Here is a 27,311-nt window from a genome sequence, read left to right on the forward strand (position 1 = left end):
AAAACACAAGTGAGTACTTTGAGTGAGTACTTGAGTTCCTGTAAAAACATCCACTGAATGCATTTGCTTCATCAAAGCCCAAACCCACAGGTTCACAGAGATATACTCCTATGGTTGACAGCTCAGTCAATATCTCTCCTGCTCTGTCTCTTCCTGTCATAACATTGATTTCTGTAAGTTAGAGGAAGTAATCTCTGATGACATTGTGCAACAAAGTTTAGAAAAGTTTTTTTTTTTTTTCCTCCACTGCCCTCTTTCTCATATACAACTTACAAATGTATTTCATTTACAATTTACAAACTTTACATCTCCCAAGTCTGTTACGTTTTACATCCTGACCACTATATCCAGACAAACTGCTATTTTTAATGTCTTTTCTTGCTCTTAAGCTTTTATGGGACAACATCCTTGATGATTGTCCTGCATCATCTCATCACTGCGAAGCAATGATGTCACTTTGACATATGCTAGTCACTCTGCAGCCAAGCTAGCTGACAAGTGCACTGTGCCCCTTTGCATGGAAGAGAAGGCAATATTGTCATGCCATGTACTGTCATTCCACCACCGTCAACACCACTATGCTTCATTCTGTGTCCACTGACCAGCAGCGCTTGCCAGGGAGTCGAAAAACTGCTGCATAGAGTAAAAACTGCTGCAAACGAGGTGATGTTCCTGTTATTAATTTGATTAGCAACCTTTTTCCTGTCTTCATGTTTCTGACAAAAAATAAATAAATACATTTGTCTCTGGAATTTCTTAGCACTCATCTCACTCCAAAGTAGGTGTTTTTTTAGTTTGTTGTGGAGGGTTTTTTATTTTGAGGAAAGAGAACTTGAAAATTAATTTTACTTTTATGGTATTGAAGAAACCATGGATCTTTAACGTATTAGCAATTTGTTTTCTCTTATGTCCACAGTGGCGTTAGCAATGAATTTCTAACACAATATTGGTATTGTTGAAAAATAGGATGAGGTTTTGAAGGGAGCAAGGGATCATGTATATTTATGGTACAGGAGTAAAAATAGCTTCATGGGTGAGTGGTGCATCTGTAATGAGCAGGCTTCAGTGGGGTCTGTTCCTCCCTGGAGCCAGGTGTGGTAGTAGGTTTGACGCACAGAAAGATGCTTTCAACTGAGCAGACTCCTCTAATCTGCTGAGATGGCATTTGTGAGGAAGAGCCTATGAAGGATTTAGTATTCTTACGTGTGCGTGGTCCTACCCCACACAGAGAATCACCAAGGGTTGGGAGTGTCTGGAGCCAGGCCAGGGGCAGCGATAGATTGATATCTAGGCATGAAGTCTATGTTATTTCAAGAGATATAGCTGTTTCCAATTTCAAAATGTAATTCCTCTAAGTACCATTTTTGATTAGATAGAATCTGTTGAGTTGTCACCTTTGCTATTTAACTTGAAATAGCAATTAGTAACTTGTCATTTTCTGTACTGCATTATTGTGGGAAAAGCTCAATAAATGAAAATAAATAAAAATCAATACTTCAAAACCAGCCACTTCCCTCCTGGTCTGCTATGGTTAATGGCAAAAGGACTTCACCTAGTTATATGTTTCTGGAGAGTAATAAGGGACAATGTCATCATTTATAGTAAGAGAGGATAAAATGTTATATTTTACTTGTTTCTCTTCATAAACTCCTTCTGTGAAATAAGCAAGCGAACCCAAAAGCCTGTACCCATCAATAAACAGCCATTAAATATTGATCCTTTTTAATATAACTTTACTGGTTCTGCTTTGCAAAAGTCACAGCTATACAAACCTCCACAAGAGAAGCTAGTCTAAAGAAAGCTTCAAAGACAGAACTTCAGTGCCTTAATGTGTTACAGTTCTCAGATACCATTACTACTTCATTTAGCAAATGGATTTTTGAGTTTTAGGAAAAATCAAGGAACTTCTGTATTGCACGGTGCAACATATATCCTGTAGTTTGATGTTAGCCTTTGCATAAATAGCTGCATCCTAAACTCTGAACATCTCCAATAAGACCAATGAGCAAGATACCTGCTGAATGCCAGCAAGATTTTAGGCCAGGGATGTGAAGAGCCCAGGAACTGCTGTTATGTTGTGCAACTCTAACTAGAACTGAAGTGTAACTTTATTCTCAAGGTAGTACAAGTTTGAAAAAAATGTTCTTGTGATGATTAAATGTTTAGTATTATCTTCCATTTGCTTTCATCTTATATTTCCCCCATTTACAAATAAAAATAATTTCTTCCCTTTTTACCCAGCCAAAAAATTCTGGCTAAGCCCTGGAAGTCAAGGCTTCTCAGTTTTAGCAGTAAGTTGTGTTTGAAAGATTAACAAAGGTTCATAGGAGTTCACAACACAGTTCAAAGGTACCCCGATTACATAACAAATTTGCTGCCATAATAACCCTGTAAACCCTAGAAAAGGACAAATTGCCTGGGTCCCTTGGTAGGAAGGAGAACAAGGAGTGTGGGCAGATTTAATTTCACTTAACATTACCCATCGAAAGTTAGATGTCTCAATTAAACGAGCTGCTCAACCTCTCTCTCCAGTGAGTGGATGGAAAGAGACAGGTACTTCCAGATGGTAATTCATTCCATCTTAAGATACGTTGCCAAGATAAATGGGATGAATTGCCATACCCATCAGAAAGTTTTACAAATTCATTTGGCTCTAGAACAGGTAATAAACTTTGACTTAGTTATCAGAGTGTTTACTTTATTTTGCTTTTAGAAATGTTGTTGGAGTAAAGTTACAAGCGTCGTTTTCTTTGTGCTCTGCTTTTCTTTCCCAGTTTTGAAATCTGGCCTTGCCGCGAAGCTTTCCATGAACGCATGAGAATGTATTTATGGACTGCATATAATCTTGGCTTGTATTGTACACAGTCATTAATAGCCTCAACCCAAGAGAGGAACAGTAACATATCATTTCAGGAGTGCTCCCGTTGAGCTGTACTCAGATATGCCAGTATTTTACTCAAAGTTTTTTTTCTAGCCCCTTAATACAGTGCATACTCTGTTCAGTAGCATGAATCTTCAGAGAAAACTGTTTTCCTGTGAATTGCGTGTAAAAACAGCAGCTTTGCACATACACTACATCATTTGCTCTTCTTTTATCTGTAGCACTTCATTGCTATGAAAAGCACTTTGTTTTGCTCTCTCTGGGATTTGGAGGTAGCCTGGTGTTTCATCAGCATTCCTCACATTCAGGCTCGGATCCAGCTATGTGCCTGGAGCACGTGTTGCACCTGAAAGAAAGCATTTTCCCCGTCAGATTTTTTCCTTTCAGGCAGCCTATTGCCTGGGCAGCAGTATGCAGCACATTGAGCATCATTTTTTTTCTTCTTGTCTCTTTTGCTGTAACTCCCAGCTCAGATACCAAAGACCATATGTCCAAGTAGCAGTTTTATTGCCTTCAGAAGCATGGTCTGCTGAAGAAAAAAAAAAAAAAAAATTAAAAAAATGGCTTATGCTTCTGAAATTTTTAATGGATCTTTATTGGTCTTTTAAAAAAGACTGGTGGTCACCTGCAGCTCTGTGAGTTTATGCCCTCCTCGCAGGTGGGGGGAAAGAGGAGAAGAGGTGAGGACATTAGGAACAGCTTGGACAAGCAGGTGATTAGAATCAGCAGTCCTAATTAGTTTTTAATAGTTCTAGAGGGGAGGGGAGCTTGTACCTCCATATGGCTGAGAATGGTTTTGCAGGAGGGAGCTGGGATGGTAGAATGGCTAGGTGGAAGATTTACGAAGCTTGGGGGCTTGCTGGAAGCTTTGGGGAAGTGGAGAGGTGCTTGGTTTAGGTCTTTTGAATGATGTTGTTAAGGATCTGTACAAAGCTAGAGTGCAGGTTTATGAGTAGAAAGTCTTTAAATATTCTGCGTATGTCTTTCCTATTCCTTGAAAGGGAGAGTGATGAGAGAGGTGACTTCTCCTGAAGAAAGAGAAGAGCCTTAAGGTGCTAAGTGCAGCCCAGGTTTTCCCTGGTAAAATATCTTACAAAAAAACCTGTGCCTTGAGGTCTCCTTTGTGTTGTGAGCTGCATGCAGAAATTGCTCATCTGGTAGAGCTTGTGCTGTAGCTGCTGATTGTGGCTGCTGGGCATAAATGGCCAAACTCCTCCAGGTAAGTGGCTTCCTAATTTCTACAGATTCTAGGAAAATACAAGTGTGTATGTGCTTGGGGTTAGTTCATGTGTAGGCATTTTTAATTTTTCTAAGTCACCTGTTTCAAATGCTATAGCCCTGAGGCAACCTGGCGTTAAAGCTTTCCCTGTAACCCTATAAAACTTGGAGAGGCTCTCAGAGTGAAATACTTCCTAAATCTTTCAGAATCTACTCCAAAGGATCTGATGTGGAAACTCCTGTGTGTGAATGCTGTAAGCCTTTTCACTATAACTTTGTATTGTGATTGCTAAGTAACATGTGAGTGGTTCTGTGTGTTGATCTATGAATGGGGGGCAGGGGGAGCTTGGGCAGATGGGGGAATAAAAGATGAGATTAGACTTTTTATACTACTAGTTTTATGAGTATTCTTCAATGACCATCTCTTAATCGAATCAGAAGATGGAGGTTAATATTGAAGAACTTCTGAGGCTCTTATTCTCTCCTGTTTGCAAGGGTGTTCAAAAGAATGATCCGATACCCATGTCTTTAAGGTATTCATCTGCTGCCTAGTCTGGAAAGTGTTCATCTGTTCGGTAGTAATATTATGATACTGTTTCTCTGTGGGATATCTTTCTTGGGGATGCCCTTGAAACGGAAAAACTGCAGCTATCTTGTTACTCAACTTGTCATTCATATAGGTTCACCAGGCTTTCTTCTGTAGCAGAAGAAGATAGCTTTCATTAGTTCTCATAAACTAATCAACGTTGTGTGCATTTTGTTTCTTCTGAAGTTTTTATCAAAAGAGTTATTCTGTTGCACAGCATAACTGTTCATTAAAAATGCTTATCCTTTTAAGGGTGTCTAGTAGAAGTTAGATATGTTATACAGTAATGCTAATAATTAAATTTGTAAAATAATTGTTTTTTGATAGACTAATACAAAAGCATGATTACAGCAGTGGCTCTTTCTCACTAATATGAATGACATGCAAGCTCTAGAATATGTAATGATCTATAAGCCCTAGTGGTTATAAATGGTGTTGAAATGTACTATATCCTTGGGTGTTAAAAGCTGTAAGCTATTTATTTTCATACTTACAAAGAGTATACTACACTGTACTATAAATCTTACATGGACTGTCTTACTTGCTTTTTTTTTTTTTTTTAAATATAGCTTATCCAAATCGTTCAAATATGAATCTGGCTCCCATTATAGCATCCATCCTGTTACTGGTATTCTGATAGATCTCATATTGCTTTGATTCTTTTGTACTGTAAAAAGCCTTTTGATTATGAGGTGTGTAAGTGACATACAAAATATGAATATGAAAGGCCATGCTATGGACTCCTTTTGATTTGATAAAAACAAATGCAGAGGAAAGTACAGGGATTAATCATTAAGACAGACTTTTTCTCTTCCAGGAGAAGGCTGATAAATAACTGGTATATTTGAGTGCTATATATTAAAATTTGACTTTGGAGTGAGGCTGGAGGGATCCTGAAAGAAAAACCTTACTTAATTTTCTGTGAGTTCAAAAGAGCTTCTGTAACAGTAGCATGAAGTCTGGAATTAAACCGCTATTGATTTAGGGGGAAAAAAAAATAAAAATATAACTTTTTAGAACAAGCAGACAAATCCTTTTAATGATGAGTTTGTGAGATGGACATAAACTTAGAGCATAGTTGCCTAAAGCTGAGTAGCCCCATCTTAGGTTAGGGCTCAGTATTTAAGTTTGCAGTGTAGGTGATATGCAGAAGTTGAGGAGAAAGCTGAGGTTGTAAGGTCAAAGGCTAAAGAGTTCATTAGTAGCAGATCCAGCAGACTTCTTTCACCTCTGGTTGTAATGGTACCATATCATATTTACGGCTTCTTGAGACTTTTTGTTTGTTTTTTATTATGGGAGTTTATATGGTTGAAATGGGAGGTGACTATGTGCATGGTGGAGATGGTGAATATTTGAGATGTCAATCTTCTATTTTGCAGAGAACTACAGCCAACAAGACTTCAGGTGCTCCTTCCTACAGCAGATGGTCCAGCTCACAGCCCCATCAGGTAATTTGCCCTTGTCAAAAAGGATATGAAGCTCAGGATGACACAAGCTTCCTTTTAAAACGAATCTCTGAGGGGACTGGGGAGAGGTATCTACCTACATTAACCCATGTAGGTCCTGCTCATCTCTGAGATTGTTGCAGGATGTCCTGTGATGGACTGTTAGATGCAGTTCATGCTTATGGAAGAGGCGTTGTACGGCTATGACTCCTGTAATGCAATTGTGTGGAAAATGGTTTGTGTGAATCATGATGCTTGGTCTGGGGTGGGGAAATGGAACGGACACACAACAGGGCTGAAATATTTTGTGTCTTAAAAGAATGTCTAGCCTGCTAATATTAAATGCATTTGCATGGCTCAATGTCTAGACAACAAGGGAAGAACAATGACTTGGGAATCTAATTACGGACTAGGACCTGTCTCATATCTCCAGGGAACTCCTCCAGAGTCTCATATCTCCAGGGAACTCCTCCATTTGATAATGGAGGCTGGTTTGAGAGCGGGGCTTGGCCTAAGAGGATGAATGTGAAGATCAGATGACCAAATTTTTGAAGTGCCTTTCATGGAATATGGTTTGTGTGAAACACGCTAATTGGGTGGGGAACACAGAAGAATTCTGTGTGCAATAAGATGGTCTTGTCTGCTCATATTAAATGCATTTGGTTGGCTCAAGACCTAAACAAAAAGGGAAACAGAACAATGACCTGGGAATCTGATGATGTATTAGGAGATTCTTCATATCTCCAGGGAATTCCTCCAGAAAACACTGTGTTATGGTTAGTGGCCAAGAAAAAATATGTTGTGTCAACAATGCAAAAGGACATGTGATAGTCTGAAGTGACAATTAGGAGGCTAATTTAAGTGTGTCTTTTTCTTGGAATCTGTTTCTGTGAAGCATGTTATATTGATGGGATGACTTCTCTGTGTGTTAAAAGTATGGCTTGCCTGGTAATATTAAATGCATTTGAGTGGCTGAAGACTTTGACAAAAAGGAAACCAGATAAAAGACCTGGAAAGCAGATAATAGATTAGGACCTGTCTCATATCTCCAGGGAATTCCTTCCGTTAAGGTTTGATAATGGTTGGGTTCCAGGTTGGAGGCTGGAAGGCAGATGGGATATGCACATTTCTTTTTGCTCTGGTGACCTGTGTCTGAAAATGAAGATTAGCTGTGACAATGGTTAGCTGCTGAGAGGGGAGGCTGGCCCAGCTGCAGGTAATGTTGGTCAACCCTCTGAATATATTGTCAGTGATGTAACCATCCCTGATACCATTGTACCATGGAAACTATTGTAGATGGATCCTCCAGTCTTTTGACTGTCATTTAAGCTGGAAATGAGTTTAACAAAGTCTTTAGCAGTGCATGAAACTGTGTTTTTTCAGTGTGCCCTCCCTCCACCTAATGTTTTTCCACTACTTAAAACAACGAAGTTATAAAGTAGTTACAACGTATAAAATATTTGGGTAGACTTGTTATAAACAGGAAACAGAGGGGAAAAAACTGTTTAGTAATGGTCAGGAAGCAATATTATTGTAAATTATTTCTCATTAAAAATTGAATATTAATTGATGTTTCTCTTCTATCAAAACCAACCCTTTTTGACTATGGACAAGCACATGACTGACTTTAGCTGAAACACGCCATCTTTCATTTAAAACATTTCCCTCTTTCAAAACTTACTTGATCAGAGATGATCGTATAAACATTGCTTTCCCCTGAGTCTTTACGTTTGCTTTTTTCTAATGTCTTTCTACTTCTGCTGCTGCTTTAAAATACTAAGCATACTGGATTTCTGTTCTTACGCACATGTGTATGCTAAGAGGGGAAACTTCCAATAACTTGAGTCTTGGTCTTGAAAACTAAGTGAGAGAAATGATGAATTTCATTTGTGTTCAAATTGGGATGGGAAAGAAAGCGGCTAAATGCTTAATGCAGTGAGTTACCTGTTTGACCATCCTTGCAATCTTAATATTTGTTTTCTCTGGGTTCTATGAGTCTTGGTCTACTCTATATGCGTTCTATCTGCTTGCTGAGGCTTCTATGTACTTTCCCCTTTTTAAGCATTGAATTTTTACATTTGGTTGGGGGAGATTGTTAATTCCTTCCACTGCTTGTTTCTTACTCCATACTACGGGATCACAAAGTGAGTAGGGAAAAATGCATGGAGTTCCACTAGTATGCACAAGGCAGAAATGGCAATGACTGTTCCCCTCTTTCTGGATATTTGCAGTTGCTCATTAAGGTTAATGGGAGACACATTCCTAAGTCAGGAGGAGATCATCCTAACAAATCATAAGAAATGCACTTTACGCTCTACACACTTGATTTCCTTTTTGAGGAGGGAGGGGAAAGATAAGTACATAATAAAGATTGCTTGTAGCATTACAACCCTGTCAAATCCCTAGTAGAGTTGAGGGATTAACTACCAGGAATGTTCTTTGAAAGTATGTCTAGACCATCCAGCATCTGCAGGAAAAAAATGGTTTTACTGTATTAAAGCATGCCTGTGGTAATTTTCCTCCACCTGTGTTGTACCCCACATGTTTTAATCTTGCCTTCCTTTGTCATTTGCACTCTAATCTTTTCTTTTTCATCCTTGTTTATTGTAAGCTTTTGTCTTCTGTGTTTTGGGTTTAATAAGCTTATAAACTTGCCTCACGGATATTACAAATACTAGTACCAACTGTGAGGATGTGTAGCCATGCAGTGGTTCAGTTCGGGAGACCTGAATACTGCTGTGCACTCTCACGAGCTGAAAGTGGCAAAATATTTGTATTGGATCAGAGATTTGTATTCAGCCTTGCAACTTGCCAGCATCTATATATAGTTTATTTTAACATTTTTTGAAGATGGCTTTCCAAGAAAGAAAAAGATCAAAGTTCAGATTCATATTGTCTGCATTTTCTTCAGCCTCATGCAGTGAGCCCAGTGAAGGCTTTTCCACATAGATCTTACAAGAATCTGCACAGAAACCTAATAGAGCTACATGGCTGAGACCTTTGATACATCTAAGAAATGTTAAAAGTTAAACTGATTTCCTCTTTTCCCTCCCCCAAGTTTTCTTCTTTCATTTTCTCTGTCTGTGTGAAGTTTGAAGGTCCATTGGGTGAGAGATCTGAAGGAGTTCTACAGGTGGGGTCAACAAGTCACTGAAAATAACACATTTTTCACTGACTTATTTTGCTTTGTACTACCCAGACATGCTTATATTTTGTATTGGATAAGCTGAAGCATGTTTATCTACCTCAAATACGCTATCTGGGGAAGGTTTTTAATAAGTTCCTATTAACTCATCGCTCTCATGGGCATGTGGAATTTGTGTGCTCAGGTTTTTTGATGTGAAGCTGTTCAGAGATTTTTTTTTTCTCCTGCCCCTCGAGCCTGGGAAAGTGTCTTGCTGCAGGGGAGGTATCTTTAAAACTTGATTAAGAGGTTCCTTTTGACTGCCCTGGGAAAGACACATTACCTGCTTCAAGCCAGTTTTTTTTTTTCTTTTCAAGCTCTCTACTTTTTCAGTGTCAAAATAAGAAGCCAGTAGGCTAAAAGGTTGACTTTTTTTTTGAAGCCAAGGAATTAATCTATTTAATTAGAGGATGGGGGGTGGGTAATCAAGCCAAACCAGATCTCAGCTTCTGAAATGGCATCTAAGGAGCTGTGTTGGACCTTACTGGCTCCAGATGCATTAAACTTGCTTGAAGGATGGAATCAAGGAGTAGATACAAATGGATACCAATAAGCTAAAATTACCTGTGCTGCCTTTCCTGGCTAGTGGCATCTCTTGATGTGTGAAGAAGTCTGCAGCAATTTTGTGAGGAACTCTGAAGTGAATTTAGTCCTTCGGTGGTACTCTGAAGACTGTATGTGCTCACTGCTGATGAAAATGAAGGAGAAAGTAGAGCACTCTTTCAGGCATGGTGATATGGCTGATTTCTAATGTGATGCTGCTTTTGCAGAGTGGGATGGCAGCCAAGGCAGGGTGCCTTATAGTGACGATGCATCTGTGTGGGATGGTCTGTCTCCTGCTAGGAGTTGTAGGTGCACAAGTAGGGTGGGATGTAAGGCACTCAGTATTGCAGCTCTGCTGTCTCTAGAAGCAGTTTTAACATCAAAATACTCTACTGGTAACGACGTGAAAGCCAAGTGCTAGAACCTATTGGGGTGGTATAGCTGATGTAGGTAATATGTAACAACAACAAAAAAACTTAGAAAACAAGAAATGCAGTATTTCAGATGGCAGTTTAAGGTTGAGCCATTTGAAGAATCAATAGATGAAGCCTCTTAAAAGAAAGAGGAAAGGCACAACAATCCTTGTAACATGTGTATGTTCCTGATGTCGATGAGCAGCAAAAAGTGCATAGTACCTACCCAGATTACACAAAGAAATCCACTTAATATGCAAGCAGAAGACGGTGATACTTTCTGAATTAGTCTCTTCTTGCTTGTAGGCATAGGAGTGAGTTTGTCAAGACAGATTGTTCACTTGGCCCTTGCTGTTGGCTGGCACCTTCGGGACAATCTTGCAGTTCTCTTGCAAAAGGACTGCTAGGATTTGGAGATGCTTCTGTTATCTTACTTTATAAAAGTATATGGACATTTTTTTTTTGTAGTGCTATGTGCTAAATGAGCCTGCAGAACAATTGGTGTGTCTTAAATGCCATTAAAAATAATATAGAACATTTCAGCATCTTTCCCCCACCCCATTCCTATTAGCAAGGCATTAGTTGGAGCTAATGGAGCAAAAATACAGAAAATGAAATGGTGTCCAATGGGCCAAGGGACAGGAGGATTCTCAGCTTCCATATTGCTCTTCTGTCTGGCTTCTCTGCCGCTTTGCTACAGAATTATTACTCTGGCTTTCTGGTGCTGGCAACACAAGCTTCTTGCTTATTACAGATGGAGCCTTGTCCCTTGCTGAATTCAGCATAAGTACCTTAATTAAGGTCTGAATGTGTTTTTTTCTTTAATATCCTGATCTTTAAACATAGAGATAAGTACTATAGTTTTGTACCCAGAGGTTAGCAGCTTTCTTGGAGGACTTGGAACAGACAGGGGAGGTTGATAACCACTCGGTGTATGATCTAAATTTTAAATAGGCTAACTCTTAACACTGTGTGTGTTAGCTTATTGTACAACTTCATGACTGAGATAACAGAAATCCCAACCAAGAAGGAGGAATATGAGGATTGATGTCCTAGTTTATTGGGGTAGCTGTTTCATTGAATTCCAGGTCAGAGATTTCAGTGCATATAGAACTTTAATCTTTCTTGTTTACTCCTCATTACTGCCAACCTTCCCCACACTTCTCTTTCCCTTCCCTTTGCCTTGCTTTTGGCTTTATATTCTTCCTGCATATGTACTGGAGCAGTAATACCTTAATAGTCATAGAATATCCAGAGTTGGAAGGGAACTGCAAGGATCACAAAGTTCAACTCCTGGCTCCATACAGGACTGCATGTATGGAGCATCAATCAAGCCATGTCTGACAGCCTTGTCCAAGTGTTTTTTGAGCTCCAGCAGGCCCAGTGCTGCAACCACTTCCCTGAGGAGCCTGTTCTAGTGCCTGGTCATTCTTTTGGTGAAGAATCCTTTCTTAATCCAATCTGATAAGAAGACAATTATATGCAGACATTAGTTCAGTAGTTTCTCCATTAGTGCATGAAGCCAAAATAAATGTTATTCATTACTTATTAGAATTAATGTTATTTAGTACAGGAGTAGTGTGTTCATGTAGTTTTAGGAAGCCATCCTGGCTATGGCTGCTGGTAGCCATTGAAATGGTTCAGGCAGAAGCAGCAGCAGTAGCTGAGACTGTTGCAGCCTGGTTGTATGCAAAACAAAAGGGACCTGCAGGTAGAATTCATCACTTGTTAGAGCAGGAAGATGGGTGAGTTTCCTTTAGGGTATCTGGCATGTTAACTGAACACAGTGGCTCAAAAGATCTGTTCCTGTGAAGTGACTTTTCCTTTTTCACTAGTGGAAGATGCCTGATTTCAAATACTGTAAATATTCTCATATTCAGCTGTTCCAATCTCCTTCTGTTTGCTTGTTTTCCTGTGGTGCTTCAAGTTTGACTTGAAGAAAAAAAAAAGTATTGAGAAAGTCACTGTCTCCCTGCTGACTCAGCAGTTTGCCTTTCAGCTGAGCATTGCAAACTGTGTCAGTAAACTTTAGGTTAAGTGCTTGTCCACTAGAAAATGTACTGAGAAAACCAACACTCTTTCCCAGAAGCCACTGAACAGCTGTCAAATGGCAATGATGCTTCTTTGCTACTGACCTAGGTTTGAGTTGCTCTGGTCTGTTCATCTTAACAAGAATGACTTGGTCCAACTACTAGGGTTAAACCCTGTTATAAAGGTCAGATGAGATCTGGCAAACTTCCAGAAACAGACCAGACAACCCAAGCCACAGAAATATGTTGCTGCCTCCTGGTACTTGGCATATAACCAAAAAACTGTAGCAAAATTCAGTGGGATTAATCAGAGTTAATGAGGGAAATTTGTCAGTTTTGCGATAAATTGTGAGTATAAAAATCCCTAAAGCCCTCCTTTTTGTAATACATCTTTTCAGGATAAAACATACCTCAATGCCATACTTTATAATAGTCTTACAGCAACTGAGGGCAGTTCTTACAGCACTTTGACTCCTAGTTATGTATCTTTTTTTTAAAATCACAGTTGGGTAAGCATGTGGAATAAAATCAAGTGGAATGAGAAAAGTGAATTCCTGTTAAGGGTTTTCTTGACTTGCTGTCAGACAGACCTGCTGAATGTCAACAAGCCTCAGTTAGACTTAACCTTTGATTCATTAAACCTAAGTATGAGGTGGAGGCCATGCCTTGCAGAAGTAAGGCTAGCTAGTGAAAGCCTTGTTGCAAGGCATGATATATAAAAGAATTAATACTGTTGTAAGTTCACAAGAGGACTGAAAAAAAAATCATATGTCTGTGGTCAGTACTGCAATTTTGCTCATTATTACATGCCTAGTATATGCAATGTTATGTACATCACAGATTTATGGTGTATTGTCTGTAATTAATAAATATGTATATTTGTATTAAAATACATTGTTTTGTATAATTTGCATACATACAAATTGTATATTTTTAATAAATATGCATATGGACACGTTTCCATTGTCCATTGCATATGGACACATAAATATAAAACTCTAAACATGAGATTTAGGCATTAATTCATGTTACACACCACCTACATGAATCTAGCATTACAGTCCTAGTCTGGCAAGTACATGTTTTGCAGAAATTATGGAGATCTAAATCTTGGTAAGCTAATTATGCTAAAATCTTCAAGACCTTCTTATCTGAAGTTTCATTTGCATTACTTTTTTTAAACCAGATGCTTCTTTGTTTAATTGGTCTGTTCACTTAACTCCTCCATCTCAGCCTGTTTCCTGTATGTATGCTATATCAGCAGTGACCCAAGGATTCAAAGTTCAGAAATTTCTTCAAATTATAATATTTAAACATTAAATTTGAAGTATAATCCTTATGGAAACATAAGGACTCAGTATTGTAACATTTTTCTCCTCTTCAAGAGTGAGAAGAAAATATATTGGTTTCCTTCTCAGGAAATGTTGTTAGTCAAAGTTGGAGATAGCACTGGTATTTAATTGCACTTTCAAGCTGAGGTTCAGAAGATTCCATTTATAACTTGGTTAATCTTAAAATGAGCATGCAGGAAAGTGTTATTTTTAATGTTTTCAAACAGCTGTCATAATTTTTTTTATTTCTATACATCTAACCTTTTCTACTTATTTTTTGACAAACACGAAGTGAGTGGGCTATGCAAAATGTGTGCTCAGTTTGCTCAAGTTTGCAAAGAGAACTTTGTCCTAGGGGTGAGGGAAAGTAACAGCATTTGTGATGACTTCTATATACACAAAAACTTTCCAAAAAGTGTCTGTCAGCTACACTTTGTCACTCAGCTATTTTCTTTACTGGGAGAATTTTATAAGATTTTAAAAGACTGAAACTGAAGGGCTCTGCAGAAACTGCATTTAAAATTAATAAAGTCAAAATTTTTCACTTTTTGTGTCACATTCTGTGTAGTCGCTGAAAGCTGCCCTGCCTCCTTTGGCAACCCCACTTCAAAACTGCAGGTTCTATTTGATAACACCCAGAAATGTTCTTTCTTATAACTTTTTAGTTTGTTTCTTAGCAAACAAAGCTTCTCAATATTCTCTTTGTGACTTTTCTTTACTGTTCCCCTATAGCTTGGCCTCTTCGACCAGTATTTGCAGAGAGGAAAAAGTGCGAGTTTCTTGAACCTTACAGTTCACACAGAAAATCCAGCTCTGGAAGAGCCTGGTAGAAGAGAGACTAGTAATGTTGCTCCAGGGGAAGGCATGAGATCACCCCATGCTAGACACCAGGCAATTCATGGGGGACAATGATGTTATGGATTTCCTAACATTGAGACAGAAAGTCTTGGTGGCTGGTGTCTGTGTTCTTTCAAGAAAGAGGCTAAGCTTTTTCTCCTGTGCAGATTTTCTGGTTAAAGGATGAGCTCATACCAGGGCCTAGGGAATAATTCAATTCAAGTCAATCATCTGCAAGAGACATGTACATTCACCATCAGGCTTCATTAGTTTTGTTGTTTATATGGCTACACTGGTGAATTCGACCAAAATTCTTTATTAGATCAGTTGAGTTCAGAACTTGAAAATTTTAGTTTTTTTTTTTAAGGAAACTATTTTCTTGCTGTGCTTCACAACATTATTCCTGAATATTCTTTAAGGTCAGACCTGGTCAGGTAAACTAGAAACAACATTGGTTGGAGTGGTACATAATCTCACAGTGGGATCTCTCCATTACTCTGTCTGTGGTATCCCCAGTGTGTACATGCTGAATAATAGCGAAGATTGACAAATTTTACAGACTAACCTCTCTTCTCATGCTCTACTAAATGTCTTGTTTGGTATCTTGTAATGTAGGCTTCTTGATTTTGACTTTACTATGAGAGTTTAAAAGAAAAAGAAGCTGCTGGTGGATGATTTAACAATTGTTAGTAATTCATCATGATTTTTCCTACTTGAAATTTAATTGTTGTTGGAGAGAGCAGTTCATAAAGATTTTTTAAAATGCTGCTTGCTGGTTAATGCAATCAATTTGATGCAAATGATAATTAGCATGACAAGTTGCAGCCTACATGTGTACTACTGTTCCCCCCTTGCTGTGTTCCAACATTTTTAAAGATTGGAAGATAGGTGGGAGCAAAAGAGTTTGTTATTTTTAGGTGACTTTTGCTCCTCTGTCCTATTAGTTAGAAGTAACAGATGGACTCTGCTCTTCGTGCCTCTCATCCTTCATGCTCCTGAAGCCTTAAACCTGGAAAGGAAATGCAACCAAGAGACCACCGCTGGATCTGCCATCAGCTGCTCTAACAAAAGGGTTGATCGCCTTCCAGAGCAAACAGTCCAGAGGAGTATGGCTAACCTTCAGAGGAGAAACAGCTGGCCTTGAGCTGTGTCCAAGGGCAGGTCCAGCTTCAGTTTGTGAGGATGGTTAGGGAAGACTGTCAGATCAGGGCTGGTGGCGCAGAGCTGTTTGTTTGTCTGCATCTGCTAAATGAGCTCCTGACAAAGTGTTCTCTCAAACCTTTCACCTTTCCTATCTTTCACATGAAGGAGAACAAAGATGGCTGATGGATTGTTTTAATGACCTAAATGATGGTTGTTCTGTTTGATAATTAACCGTGCAAATCTGAAAGAAACAATTAGTGGATCAACAAAAACAGATCTGCAGGCTACATTTTGGGGAATAGCTGAGAAATCTAATTTGGCTATAAAGATAGGTTATGCTTTGTAATGAGAAATGGCAAGGCATTTTGCTGCAACTGTCATGGCAACTTTAGAGCTTCTTTATATAGTCTAATTTAAAATGTATTTACCCTGTAGCAGTGAAATTGCAGTCTATGTATGAATCATAAAAACTGGCGATGGAAAATACCTCTTGAACATATGGTCCAGTTCCTCAACAGATACAATTCAGGTTAACTCTGTCAACAAAGAGAGGTTCTCTCTTCAGTATTGGTCTGTTTGACCTGGGTTGTTTCCTGAATGTGGACTCTTTCTACTTTCTAGAAGCTCTTTGTTTTTAGGGGGTTGGTCTTGGCTAAGAATCTTTTTGTATTAGAGATCTCAGTATTTCAGTTTTACTTCAGCAGTTTGTGAGCTCTACTTTCCCCTGGATGGTTCTACATGTGCTCAAATAGCCATTGAATGCTGGTAAAATTCAGTTGCATCAGGATGCTGGTCTTCATGTTTTAGGATGTATCTTACCTCCTGAGTAAAATCTTGATTGTACGAGTGTGCCTCTTTTGTTCAGTTGTGCTATGTTGATATTTGAAATCAAAAAGTACTTTTAACTTTGAGTTTACTTTTTTTTTCCCCATTTTTTGTTAACAGTGAAAGTTATCCACTGGTTAGTGAATATGGTGCTGGAAAGACAGTGGCACTTTGTGGACAATTGCACTTAGCGGGAGCTTCAAGCTGACACTTCTCCCAGCATATCTAGAGATCCCATGCCATCCTGATGATCAGCTTTTTAGATCTAGAGAGAACTTTTAAAGGAATCTTGAAATGTTCCTCACAGACGCTAGTTCAGCTTACCCAAATTCACTGAAGCTTGCGTTACACTAATCCTATCAGCAGTCATGTACCCTACTGAAGAATTGCTTTTAATTGCATGATGATCACCTTTAGTACTCAGTAGTTCTGCTGCTGTCTGGGAACGTGTTGTAGGGTAAACAGCCCACTGACAAGGAAGCGGGCTATCAGTTTTGACTGGTATTATTTTAATAAGCACCAATCTTTTGCACGTTTGGGAAGAAATGATTGTTTAAAAAGCCAAGGGCCTGCAAATAACTTGCAGTAATATCAGGCCAGAACCCTAAGTCTGCTGTAAATGAAATATTCAGCTCTTCTAAGAAAGAAGATGAAATGGGGATAATGTAGGCAAAGGACTGGATAATGCAATTCTATATAAGCTTTGCTTAGACTTTGTTATAAATCCACTGTGTTTCCTTTTTCAGCTATGGGGTTGTGAAAGATGATTATTAATGTGGCAGGGAAAAATTTGCATGGGAGTATAAACTTGAATCAAGGCTTCAAAAATGAAGGAAAAATGTAAAACAATCTATTGGAAAGGCTGAAGTAGCGAATCTAGAAATCCTGGAGGCTTCAATGGAAACACAGTGTTTTGAGCAACAATGTCAGAAAGACTTGGCTCTAACAAAATTAAGTCTTGGTGTTTTCTCTGCTAGTAAGTGTGAAAGGTGCTCAAATGGGAAAGCACATGAGCTGCAATGAATGAGTGATAGTGTCTCAATGGATAAGACTGATTTGAATTCTTTAGCATGCATAGGTTAAATGCAGATATTAACTGTATAGTTGCAAAATTAAGAAGGGAAAGCTATAATGTTGTGGAGGTGGCTAACCTACCCATCCAAAGCTTGTGGAAGAAAAATGATAATCTGGCAAAGTATGGCAATGTATCTGTTCTGACTTAAGGCACACAATTTGTTTTTGTTCTTTGTGAACAGTGAAAATAGTAAGCAGCATTATGCAGTGTGCCTCCATAGCTGTGGCTGACTGTAGGGAGTGGGGAAAAAATGCCATTAATCCTCCCAGTGACTTTTAGATGGGTCTCCAAAGACTAGACAAAACTCTGAGCCACTTTGAACAACTGAGCTCTGTCTCCTGCAGTACAGTGCTTGCTTATCCTGCTAGAGATCAGGCTCTGCTTGTATCTATCTAATAGGAATATATTGAATCTTGCATGGAGCGAGAGTAGGACTTTGATCAATATTGCACGCACTTTATTTGAGGACCTACAGCAGAGGCCCTACACTTAGAAAAACAATTGAAGTAGGTCTTGGGAACACTTGACAGAATACATAAACAGATGATGTTATGGTCTCAGTGGAAATCCAGTTGTATTGAACTGAAAATAGACCATACAAGGAGAAAATTGAAGAATACTTAGTCCTTGTAGTAGGACACTATGCAATAGGCCGGCAAGCTTTGTTTGGATTCCTTTGGAAAACAAAGCTATAACAAAATTATCTCCCTTAAAGGATGTAACACACCTCTGTATGCTACCCAAACCTCTGAAGGAGGAGTTTGTCTTACAAGTGAAGCATACTGTGGGTATTTGATAATGAAAATTACAAGTATGAATTGACTAGAATAGGACATCACAGGAATTACTCATGAGATCTCATGCTTCTTTAGGACTGGGGAAATGCAAATCCTAGGGTTAGTTTGCCACTTGGCAAAATAAACACGTTAATTCTGAGCTGCAATCACGTGTGTTCCTTGTCCTGTGTGACAGGGCAATGCTGGTATCTAGTTGCTGCGTATTGACAAAGCGTGGATTGTGAAGCATTATCTGAGCTGGCTTGTCATCTCATGTTTGTATGATTTTCTCAATGTTGATTTTTATCTAGGAATGTTGTGCCAAAACACTTAATTTTCCAAAACTACTTTTCCAAAATAAGTGAAAATAATGCTGTTTGCTATTTAGGCCAGCATAAACAGCCAGCTCAGAACGAAAGGCTTTCCATGCCCTTTGGCTACTTGTGTTCAGTTCTAGTACCCAGGCCCAAGTCTTTTATCACAGCACAATAGCCTGGCAGCCTTTGTTTCCAGTTTGTTATTCAAATAACTGAATTGCATTCTGAAGTACATACTTATTTTATCTTAAGTTTTACTCTTTTTGAAGTCTGGAGTCTCCTCCTAACTTCTCCTTGATCTTGTTTCTTCAGTGACATTATTTCCCAGGAGGTAGGATCTGAGAAGTTCTATAGTCACTAAACAAGAGTGGCAGCTTTTGCTGCACAAGCATGAGTAAGAAATCCTGTCTATAACGGTGCAAAGTATCTGAAAGAGCTGCGCTAAGTACAAGAAATAAAAATCCGTGTGTTTTGACTGGTACGGAAAGTTTGAACTGGAGTCTTCTCATGCCACAGCCAGGTAGGTTACTGTTGTGCCAGAACTGCTTCAGTTCCTTATGTTTAATGCTGCAGTTTTTCTGGTCAATCTTCAGAGAGAAAGAAGTAAGTCAAAATAAAAGCTATCTTTTTAAAATCCTCTAAGTACTTGCCTATAGAGTAAAGCGTCTGCAGAATCAACTTGGACTCTTTTGCTGTTTTTCCCATATTGTCCTTAATGTGATCTTTCTTCAGAACCACTCCAGATTGGTTTCTGAATATAATAAAACCAGCAGTATCAGCGGGGCTTAAGAGCCACATATAAATTCAGTCATGAAGCTACCAAACTTCCAACTCAGGCTTATACTTCTTTACTTATCTTGGAGATGGTGAATATAAAGCCATTCTCCTTAAGAGGCAGTAGTATGATACATTGCACTTGAAATCAGCAAGGAAAAAATGTTTAAAACAATCTTTTGTAGTCTAGAACTGACATAAAGGCATCTCTTCAGGGAAAGTGAACACCCACCTGAGCTCCATCAAGGCATTGATAGACTCCTAGTTAAAAGTGGCATGGGTCCTGCAACATGGGTTTCAACATTAGAACTGGCTGAAGGTGCCTAAAATAAATCAGAAAACTCACTAAATCCTCATAAGTCAAGTTGAAAGTTCCTTTTATGGATTAAAATTAAGTTGGAAAACATACAAATATATTACCTTTTCCCACAGTAGTTCTAACAAATCAAAAATGCACAGTAGGCTCCATGAAACTGAGAAAAGTTGAGAAAAGGGCCTCAGTTATGGAGAGGCACAGAGAAATGCATGGGGGAGTGAGATGAAGAGAAAATATGCCAGGTTACGTACATGAAGGTCCTAATCTTTTTGCTGCTCGAGAGTGTCAGTAGAATTATGACATGCAGTCCTCTGAAAATAGAAAGTAACAGAATATTAGGGTTAAGGGGGAAGGACTGGAGAACAAAACTGCTGATGTCACTGTCATTGCATAAAACCAGGGTCTGCTGGCTTCTTGAGAACTGCTTGCAATCTTTTTCTATTCTTTCTACTTTACTCCATTTCTACAGGATACAATGGAATTATAGGAAGCTATTAAATTTGATCAGGAGTAGGAAACACTTCTACCTCAGCAAAGATCAAGTATATTAGGCTGCTTTAGTTGGAGAAAAATGTAACATGAAAGAAGGTTAGCAGGAGTGTACAGAGTCAAAAGCCTGGTGGGGGGGAGGAACTAGTAGAGAATCCATCTCCTCTGCTGTTTCTTAGGAGCCTGGTAGGTAGTGAGAAAAAGGGAGATTGTTCTGGTGAAATGAGTAAAGGACGTGGAGGGAGTTTACTGCTGCACAGCCTTGTGGATGCAGAGTGTGGATAGGTTCAATGTGCTTAAAGCTTTAATAATAATAAAAAATGCCTACTGAAGGATATTCAACATAATGATGTGTACCTAACTCTTGGCTCTGAAGTCTGTGGTCAGAATTTGGGATTACCCACTCCAGGCTTGTGGTGTTTCTTGTACCTTTTCATGAAGCAGCAGCTACCCTTCATCTCTGGAGGAGGATAGGGCCCACTTGGACCTTTACTCTGAATTGGTGCAGTCATTCTTTTGTCACTTAAATTCACATTGTGTCCCCAAAGTGATGATTATGTTAAGTTATAGAGAATAGCTTTCACATTTTGGGCTGACCAGTTCTTCCAGCACCTGCTGCACTGTGACAATAATCCACCTCCACAATGTAGTGCTCTTGTGTTAATACAGCAAGAAGAGAAGTAAGCGTTGCACAAACCAAGTCACAAGCAGCTTAAGGCTTTCTATGTCAAAGCCATTAATTCCCACAATGTTTATGAAGGACATGTGCGATACAGCCAGGAATCAGAAGGTTCTGGAGATGTTTAGGGTTGGTTTAGGGTAAGGCATGTGGGTGAGAGGTGGGATGCTGCTTAGCTTCTTTCCCCTTTCATTGCAATCTGGTGCCTCCAGAGATGCTCTGAACAGGCTTGAGAGGAGGAGGAAACATCACAAACTTTGCGGAGAGCTTTTCCTTGCTTCTCTGTCCTGCAACTTGTTGTGGTTTATCACTCATTAAAAAAAATAAATAAAATAAAAGGTAGCTGTAAGCTACGTTATATGATGTAGGAGAGCCAGCACTCCTGTGTTTGTCAGAGCCGACAGCTACATTTGCAGCTAGCTCCTGAGGGAAGCCATCTCAGTCTCTACCACAAGGAGGCAGAAGCACTAAATCATACAGTACTTCTAAGTCTGCTCTTTGGTACATATTTCAGCTTGTTAAAACCACGCTTTGGAGGATCTATAGGTTCTTTCTAACGTATAAAGATGATCACGTAGGGAAAATTTGCAGGGGAGAATCCAAAGCATCAAACATGTTCTTGTCTATGTGGTTTTACTTGATGTTTTCTCAGGTTGTAAAAAAAAAAAAAAAAAAGAAGTTATAAAAACATGTCAGCGACAAGTAAAATTCTCTGCCACCACCCCTGCCAGCGATTATCTGACTGTTTCCCACCCATTGCATTTTATAGTTATCAGTTTTGCTCATTTCCCTTTGTAAAGGCAACTCTGAAGTCCAGACCTGTGACAGTGACACATTAACATTGCAGTAATTGTATTTTCAAACATGCTTGGCTTCCTGTTCAGCTAATATGTTGCTTACTCAGCTGCTTGTGGTAATTTAGAAACGCAGCATGGCATATTCTTGTTTCTGGACTACCTTCTTTGTAAGGATGTGGTCTGATTGCATTGTAATAATTCTCCCAGAGAAAAGCTATAGAGAATTCTAAAAAGCATGAGCAGTTTAATTGAGTCTGATCCCTACATAGTGCTACTGAATGTGAATGAAATCCCACTTGCGTCCCAGTGAACAGAGCATTGAAAGCTTGATAGTGGTTTATTGTATATGCTTTTCATATTCCATAATGCATGTAAAGAAATGGAGAAGGGGAGGCAAAATTGAAAGAGAAAAATGGCATTTTGTCTGTAATTCAGCCTGCTTTGCTTAAGTATCAAAGTACATGTGGCAGAGAAGTCACTTAGTCATCTGAAACAACTGTGGCTCAATACATACCTGGGCATAATGGAATTTATTTAAGGACATGCTATCATCTGTAATGTCAGGTGTCCTAGCTGTTACCATCTGTGCTAGACTTTATCTAGCTGGCTGTAAATACAGATCCTCTGCGATATGCTTTATAACCCTGATCTCTGCTAGTGTGAGTTAGTTCATGTGTTGAAATTGTCTTGGAGGAGAAGTCTTCCTGATTAAAAATAATGTGTAAGGAAAACATCTTCTGCCCATAAGGGGATGTTGCAGTCTATTGTTTGAAGATGTATCACAGGTTAAAATTACAGATTATGACACTTCAAAGGTGTTTGCTGATGCTCTTGCAACAATCAGACATGCAGTCATAATGTTTCTGTGGTTTAGTGTTTTACAAGTGAGAGAAGAAGGAAAAAAAGCACTTTATAGCATGTTGGCATTTTGGTAAAACACAGCAAATTGCTTCACTGTCATCCAGCATGCTACCCCAAATGCATAGTGCTGAGAGCAGGCTGGCTTGCCCCAGTTCTGCTACAGTGTGCAAGACTGGGGCTGGTAACCTTCGTGTGCTAACAGCACTGCCTTTGTATTTGTACAAGTGGCACATTGAGGGCACATCCTCACACAGCCCAAGGCTTGAATTTGGGATCATATCATCTAGCTCCTGCTGTAATTAATTAAGTATATTGTCCATCTTCATGTGTTAATATCCAGTGAGACTGTGGGCAAGGTAGTTGGGTAAATAAAGCATCAGCACGTTTGCATGTTGTTAGGTAGTGTATGCATCAAAGGGTGACTCTACACACTTAAGTGGAGAGATACCAAATTTTTTTTTTTGAGTTTTATGGAAGTTGTGGACAGAAAATAATCATATGCTTCTACGATAAACTCAAATTCCTGACCTAAAATTATTTTCCTCTTTTCACCTTATCAGATCACATGCAGCTCTTGTTGATTATATTCAATGTTAAATGCTAAAAGGGAGATAGCCAGAGCAGTTTAACATCCAGCCTCTCTTTTTTGCTTTATGCTTCCTCATGCTTTCATCAAGTGCTTCCAGGAAAAAATAATCTCAATGCTATGCGTTGTTGTGCCATAGGCCTTGCATATTGGTAAACTTGTCTCCTCTGATGCATCTGTCAAAAACAATATGAAGAATGTAGGATGAATCCTCTACATGTATATCCACAAGTAGCTTAATGTCCTGTTACAACTAGTAAGATCTATGTTGTATTATTTATGTAAACTTGATATTTACCTTTTTTTTTTTTCGTAATCGCTTAAACTTTTTGGCAATTCACCTTTCTCCTGCTGTATTTAGGAGGGTTGTTCTTGCACATCTTAGAGCTGCACAAACTGTTGTGCATGTTTGGCAGATGGCAGAGGACATGTGTTGCTGTCACACAGGAGCTGCCGAAAACACTGCTGCACCAGAAGAATGAGTGTTACCAGCTTCTTCCATTAAGAATGGCTTGCCACACGTTTTCCTTCTTGTCTTGAATAGCCATAACAACTTTAACTGCCTATTCAGTTTTGTCGTTTGACTGACTTCTGTATTATGGAAATGATGTGTGATATGCCTGACTTCCCCTTTCCAGGTAAATCACACACAGACAAGGGAACCCAGTTTACTCTAATGATACTTCATGCTTTCAGATATCATGGCTGAGCAAATGGTCCATTGCCTTGATTACAGTGGTCACTGAGGTAATGTCTGACAGGTTTTTTTAGTTCCCAGTTGTCTAGATAATAGCCTGTGATAATGATGTTATTGTGTGCTTTTTGTAGTGAAACGGGTGATTCCTACTTTGCCTGAAATTCTGCGGCATGGCATGGCATGGCTGGAGCCCATTGCTTAACCTGCACATCCCAGCACATACCACGATTCTGCAGCAGGGCTCAACACTCGTGGCCATGTCTGGGGAACCCACTTATATCTTTAGGTCCTCCAGAGAAATGCTTCTATTTCAGAGCAAATCCTACGTTCTTTTGAGATTTTTTTTTTTTAAGGACACAGACAAAGTGTTTTGTCTCATCGTGTGCGACACTGAAGTATTTTTCAAATCACCTTGAGACTTAAAATGTTCTTGTGTGAAGTTTTTCTGCAGTGTCTGGTGATTATGGAGGTGGAATTGATATAACTTTTGGGGTAGGATCAGGTGGGTTTTGTCCAGCTGTTACCTTGAAGTGTTCTGAAGCTTGTTTGGTTTAAGAATTCCTTTTGGTTTGGATGCTGTTTTTCTCTTACAAGATGTCTTATATAAGTCAGCTGTATATCCCTTTACTTTTTTTTTTTCCTTGTAATTCTACTAGTGGTGGCTTTGCCTTAAAGTCCTCTCTGTCTGTTTGCTATACTTCCTATGCACAACTTCCCACTCTTGTTTAAGATTACAATAGTGTGACATGAGTTTAACTCTTGGTGAGCCCTCTTGTTTCCATTTAGGTGATTCTTAATTTCCTCAGAAGTGACCCTGGTATGGAAGCTATGGATGCTGGCTGGTTCCATTTCCTCACTCCCAAGAATTTCAAGACAGGGATAGCTTTTTAGCACAGCTGTCAATGAGACTCAATGAGACACGACTGTTTCTGACTGCTAGAAGACTGCAGCACAATTTGCAAAGTTGAACACTTCAGAGGATGTCTTTACAGCTTATGAAGTTAAATAACCATTGAATAGACTTAATGTTTTTTTGGGGAAAGATATGTGTTATAATGCTTATATTTTTCAGATAACAGTAGCTTTTATATGGATAGCATGCATATGGTCCCATGGTGTGGTAGCTGTGCTCTCAATCAGATATTTATACTGTTCTGTGTTGTGTTTTATTTCCCTGGCTCTTTCTAGCAAAAAGGTGAAGATGTAATTCTGATCTCCCTTGCTGCCTCTGGAGCCATTTACTTGTGTTATCTATTTTGTGCCTGCTACACACAAACATGTCCTTGGTGTTGATAGTAGCCTGTGATTTAAAACCACTCTCATTCTTTTTAGTTTTGTCATATGCATAAAATATTTCATCTTCTGGGACTGCTTGCTTTCTTGCTGCTGTGTGTTTTCCCTTGGTTTGCAAGGCAAGGTATAATTTTCTTGTCAGAGTTATTAGATTTGATTCCATATGCAAAGCCTTTCCTATGAACTTTGTCATGGCTTTTCTATATTGTACTTATTTGTTACATTTGTTTAATTTTTTGTACCTTGTATTTTGTGCCAGCTCTGTATTTTTCACTCTTTTTATGCTTTTCTTGTTATACTTAATGAATGATCTGTATGTTTGCTTCCACAGCTTTCCTGGGCTACATTGTGAACTTGTTTGGTGACATTTCTCATCTATCTAATTCTTAGAGTTAATGTAGTCTCTAAATTCTGTCTCTGCAACTGTATGTCCCTTGTCTTTATTGTCGGTCAGAAATCATGTTTCTGAGGTGTTCATTATGATAAGTTTTGATTGTGCTGTAGCTATGCAGGAGCCCTGAAGGCCAGAAGATGGTCTCCTCAGCTACTACGCATACAATCCTCCCCCCTACACTGTCTATAGTTAGTGCCCTTATCTCTTCCTTTTCTTTCAACCCTTGGCATATGTCATTCAGCTATACTTCCTTTTGTTTGACCCTGGGTAGAGCTTTGTCTTCTAGTAACGTCCTATACTGATATATCTGGGAGGTTGCCTCTTCAGGGTTCCCTCCTGCTACTCCTGGAAACAGTGTGTGGTGATGTTTTTTCTTCTTTTAACTTGGCCATCACTGTTGTGGCTCTGGCAGATTTCTCACCTGGTATTTTGTTGTATGTTTGTCAAGTTCACATGGATGCTTTCATTGCCTCTATTGCTTAGGAGCAGAGTGCAATTTATGGTGAGCATTTCAATCTTGCACTAAATAAGGTTGGTTGCACTGCCTCCAGGAATATTTCAGGAAAACTTTTAACACCCCTTCTGTAGGTCCTTGGAGGAGCATCCTTGGAAGGGCAAACTTTCCTCTTCTACTTCCTACTTCCCATTTAGAGGTCATCTGTCCCATCATGATTTCAAATAAAGTAGGAGACTAGTATGATGGCAGTTTTGGTGCTAGTGATAGCTCTTCTTGAAGAGTGAGTAAGAGAAACTGCTCTAAAGCTTTGTGGGAATTTGCAATTCATGAATCTTCCACAGAGGGAGGTGGGATCTCTAACAAACACTTGATAATGTTTATTTATTGATTTATTCCTCAGGTGTGTTCCTTCTGGCAAGTAGGACAAGACTAAGTTTAAAATGGAGATCAGAAATCTTCTCAAGGCTGTGTGTTGGTTCTTCTCCCAGTCCTTTCTTGCTTTAGAGATGTTGAAATGAAGTCCCAAGTTTTGACACTCAGCAGCTTGCTTACTTTCTCAGTGTAAATGACGGGATATGATAAAACCTTCTAAACGAAGAGAGCACCTATCCTATATTTCTGGAGGTTCCTTTTGACAGGTTTGCAATATCCAGGTGGAATTATGGAAAGATTTGCCATTTCTTTCTCAATGACAAATTACAGTTAGGGTTCCTGGTAACAAAAAGTCTCACAAGAGAAAGCTTGAATGGATTGGAATCTTAAAAACATTTTACCTGATTTCTCTTCTTTTCCTCCCTTGCTCCACTAGTAGCAGACATGAAAGCTCCTGCTTGCCTTGATGTCCTCAGCAGGAAATTTACAAATTTACCAGTTGATAATGCTTCAGGATGTACAAGTTTTTTGTGCATATATAAAAAACAAACAAAAACAACAAAACAAACAAAAAAGCAACACACAAACTCATGCATCTTGCTCATTTCTGTTACCTGTTAGACACCTGCTACTGCTTACCATGCAGAAGGGCCTGAAAACTCTTCTTGTCTCCTTTCATCTTTGCCTGCTACCAATCTACCAATAAGTCCTGCTTATGATAATGAGCAGAGGCTGAAATTAGGTTCACTTCGGAGATGTGATCATCCAGAATACTTGAGAAGGTAGGAGGCAGTGAGTGAAGTATTTTGTAAGGTTTCTCAGAATGATTGGCATTCCTCTTTGTTGTTTCAAAGTACCAATGGTTTTGAAAAGCTCCTGTTATGACTAAATGGAGCTACGCTTGTTGTCCCTTTCATCCATCCCTTTAATAATTTTAAGGTTTGGGGGATCTCTTTCCTTTGCCAATGAAAGATTATTTCAGTGATAAACAT

General features: G+C 39.0%; 1 protein-coding gene and 1 long non-coding RNA gene across 13 annotated transcripts in view; one reads left to right on the top strand and one right to left on the bottom strand.

The window, feature by feature from the left end:
* The window catches only part of RBMS3 (RNA binding motif single stranded interacting protein 3), a 697,130-nt gene that overhangs the window by 98,369 nt on the left and 571,450 nt on the right, over positions 1 to 27,311 (top strand). For 8 of the 12 annotated variants that reach the window (XM_068674436.1, XM_068674437.1, XM_068674435.1 and 5 more), the window contains one exon: positions 6,065 to 6,133. The exons of 1 other annotated variant lie outside the window; for it this stretch is intronic. In XM_068674436.1, the coding sequence (XP_068530537.1) occupies positions 6,065 to 6,133 (69 nt within the window). Of the gene's footprint in view, positions 1 to 3,655; positions 4,101 to 4,311; positions 4,354 to 6,064; positions 6,134 to 27,311 lie in introns of those variants that run through there. 3 more of the 12 variants (XM_068674443.1, XM_068674442.1, XM_068674440.1) reach the window with 3 other exon arrangements.
* On the bottom strand, positions 1,511 to 3,632 carry LOC137852575 (uncharacterized). Its single transcript, XR_011093940.1, has 2 exons — positions 3,507 to 3,632; positions 1,511 to 3,407 (listed from the first exon to the last, which is right to left on the bottom strand). It is a non-coding gene; the product is annotated as an uncharacterized lncRNA (long non-coding RNA).

This window comes from Anas acuta, chromosome 2, assembly GCF_963932015.1.
Source record: "Anas acuta chromosome 2, bAnaAcu1.1, whole genome shotgun sequence".
Lineage (NCBI taxonomy): Eukaryota > Metazoa > Chordata > Aves > Anseriformes > Anatidae > Anas > Anas acuta.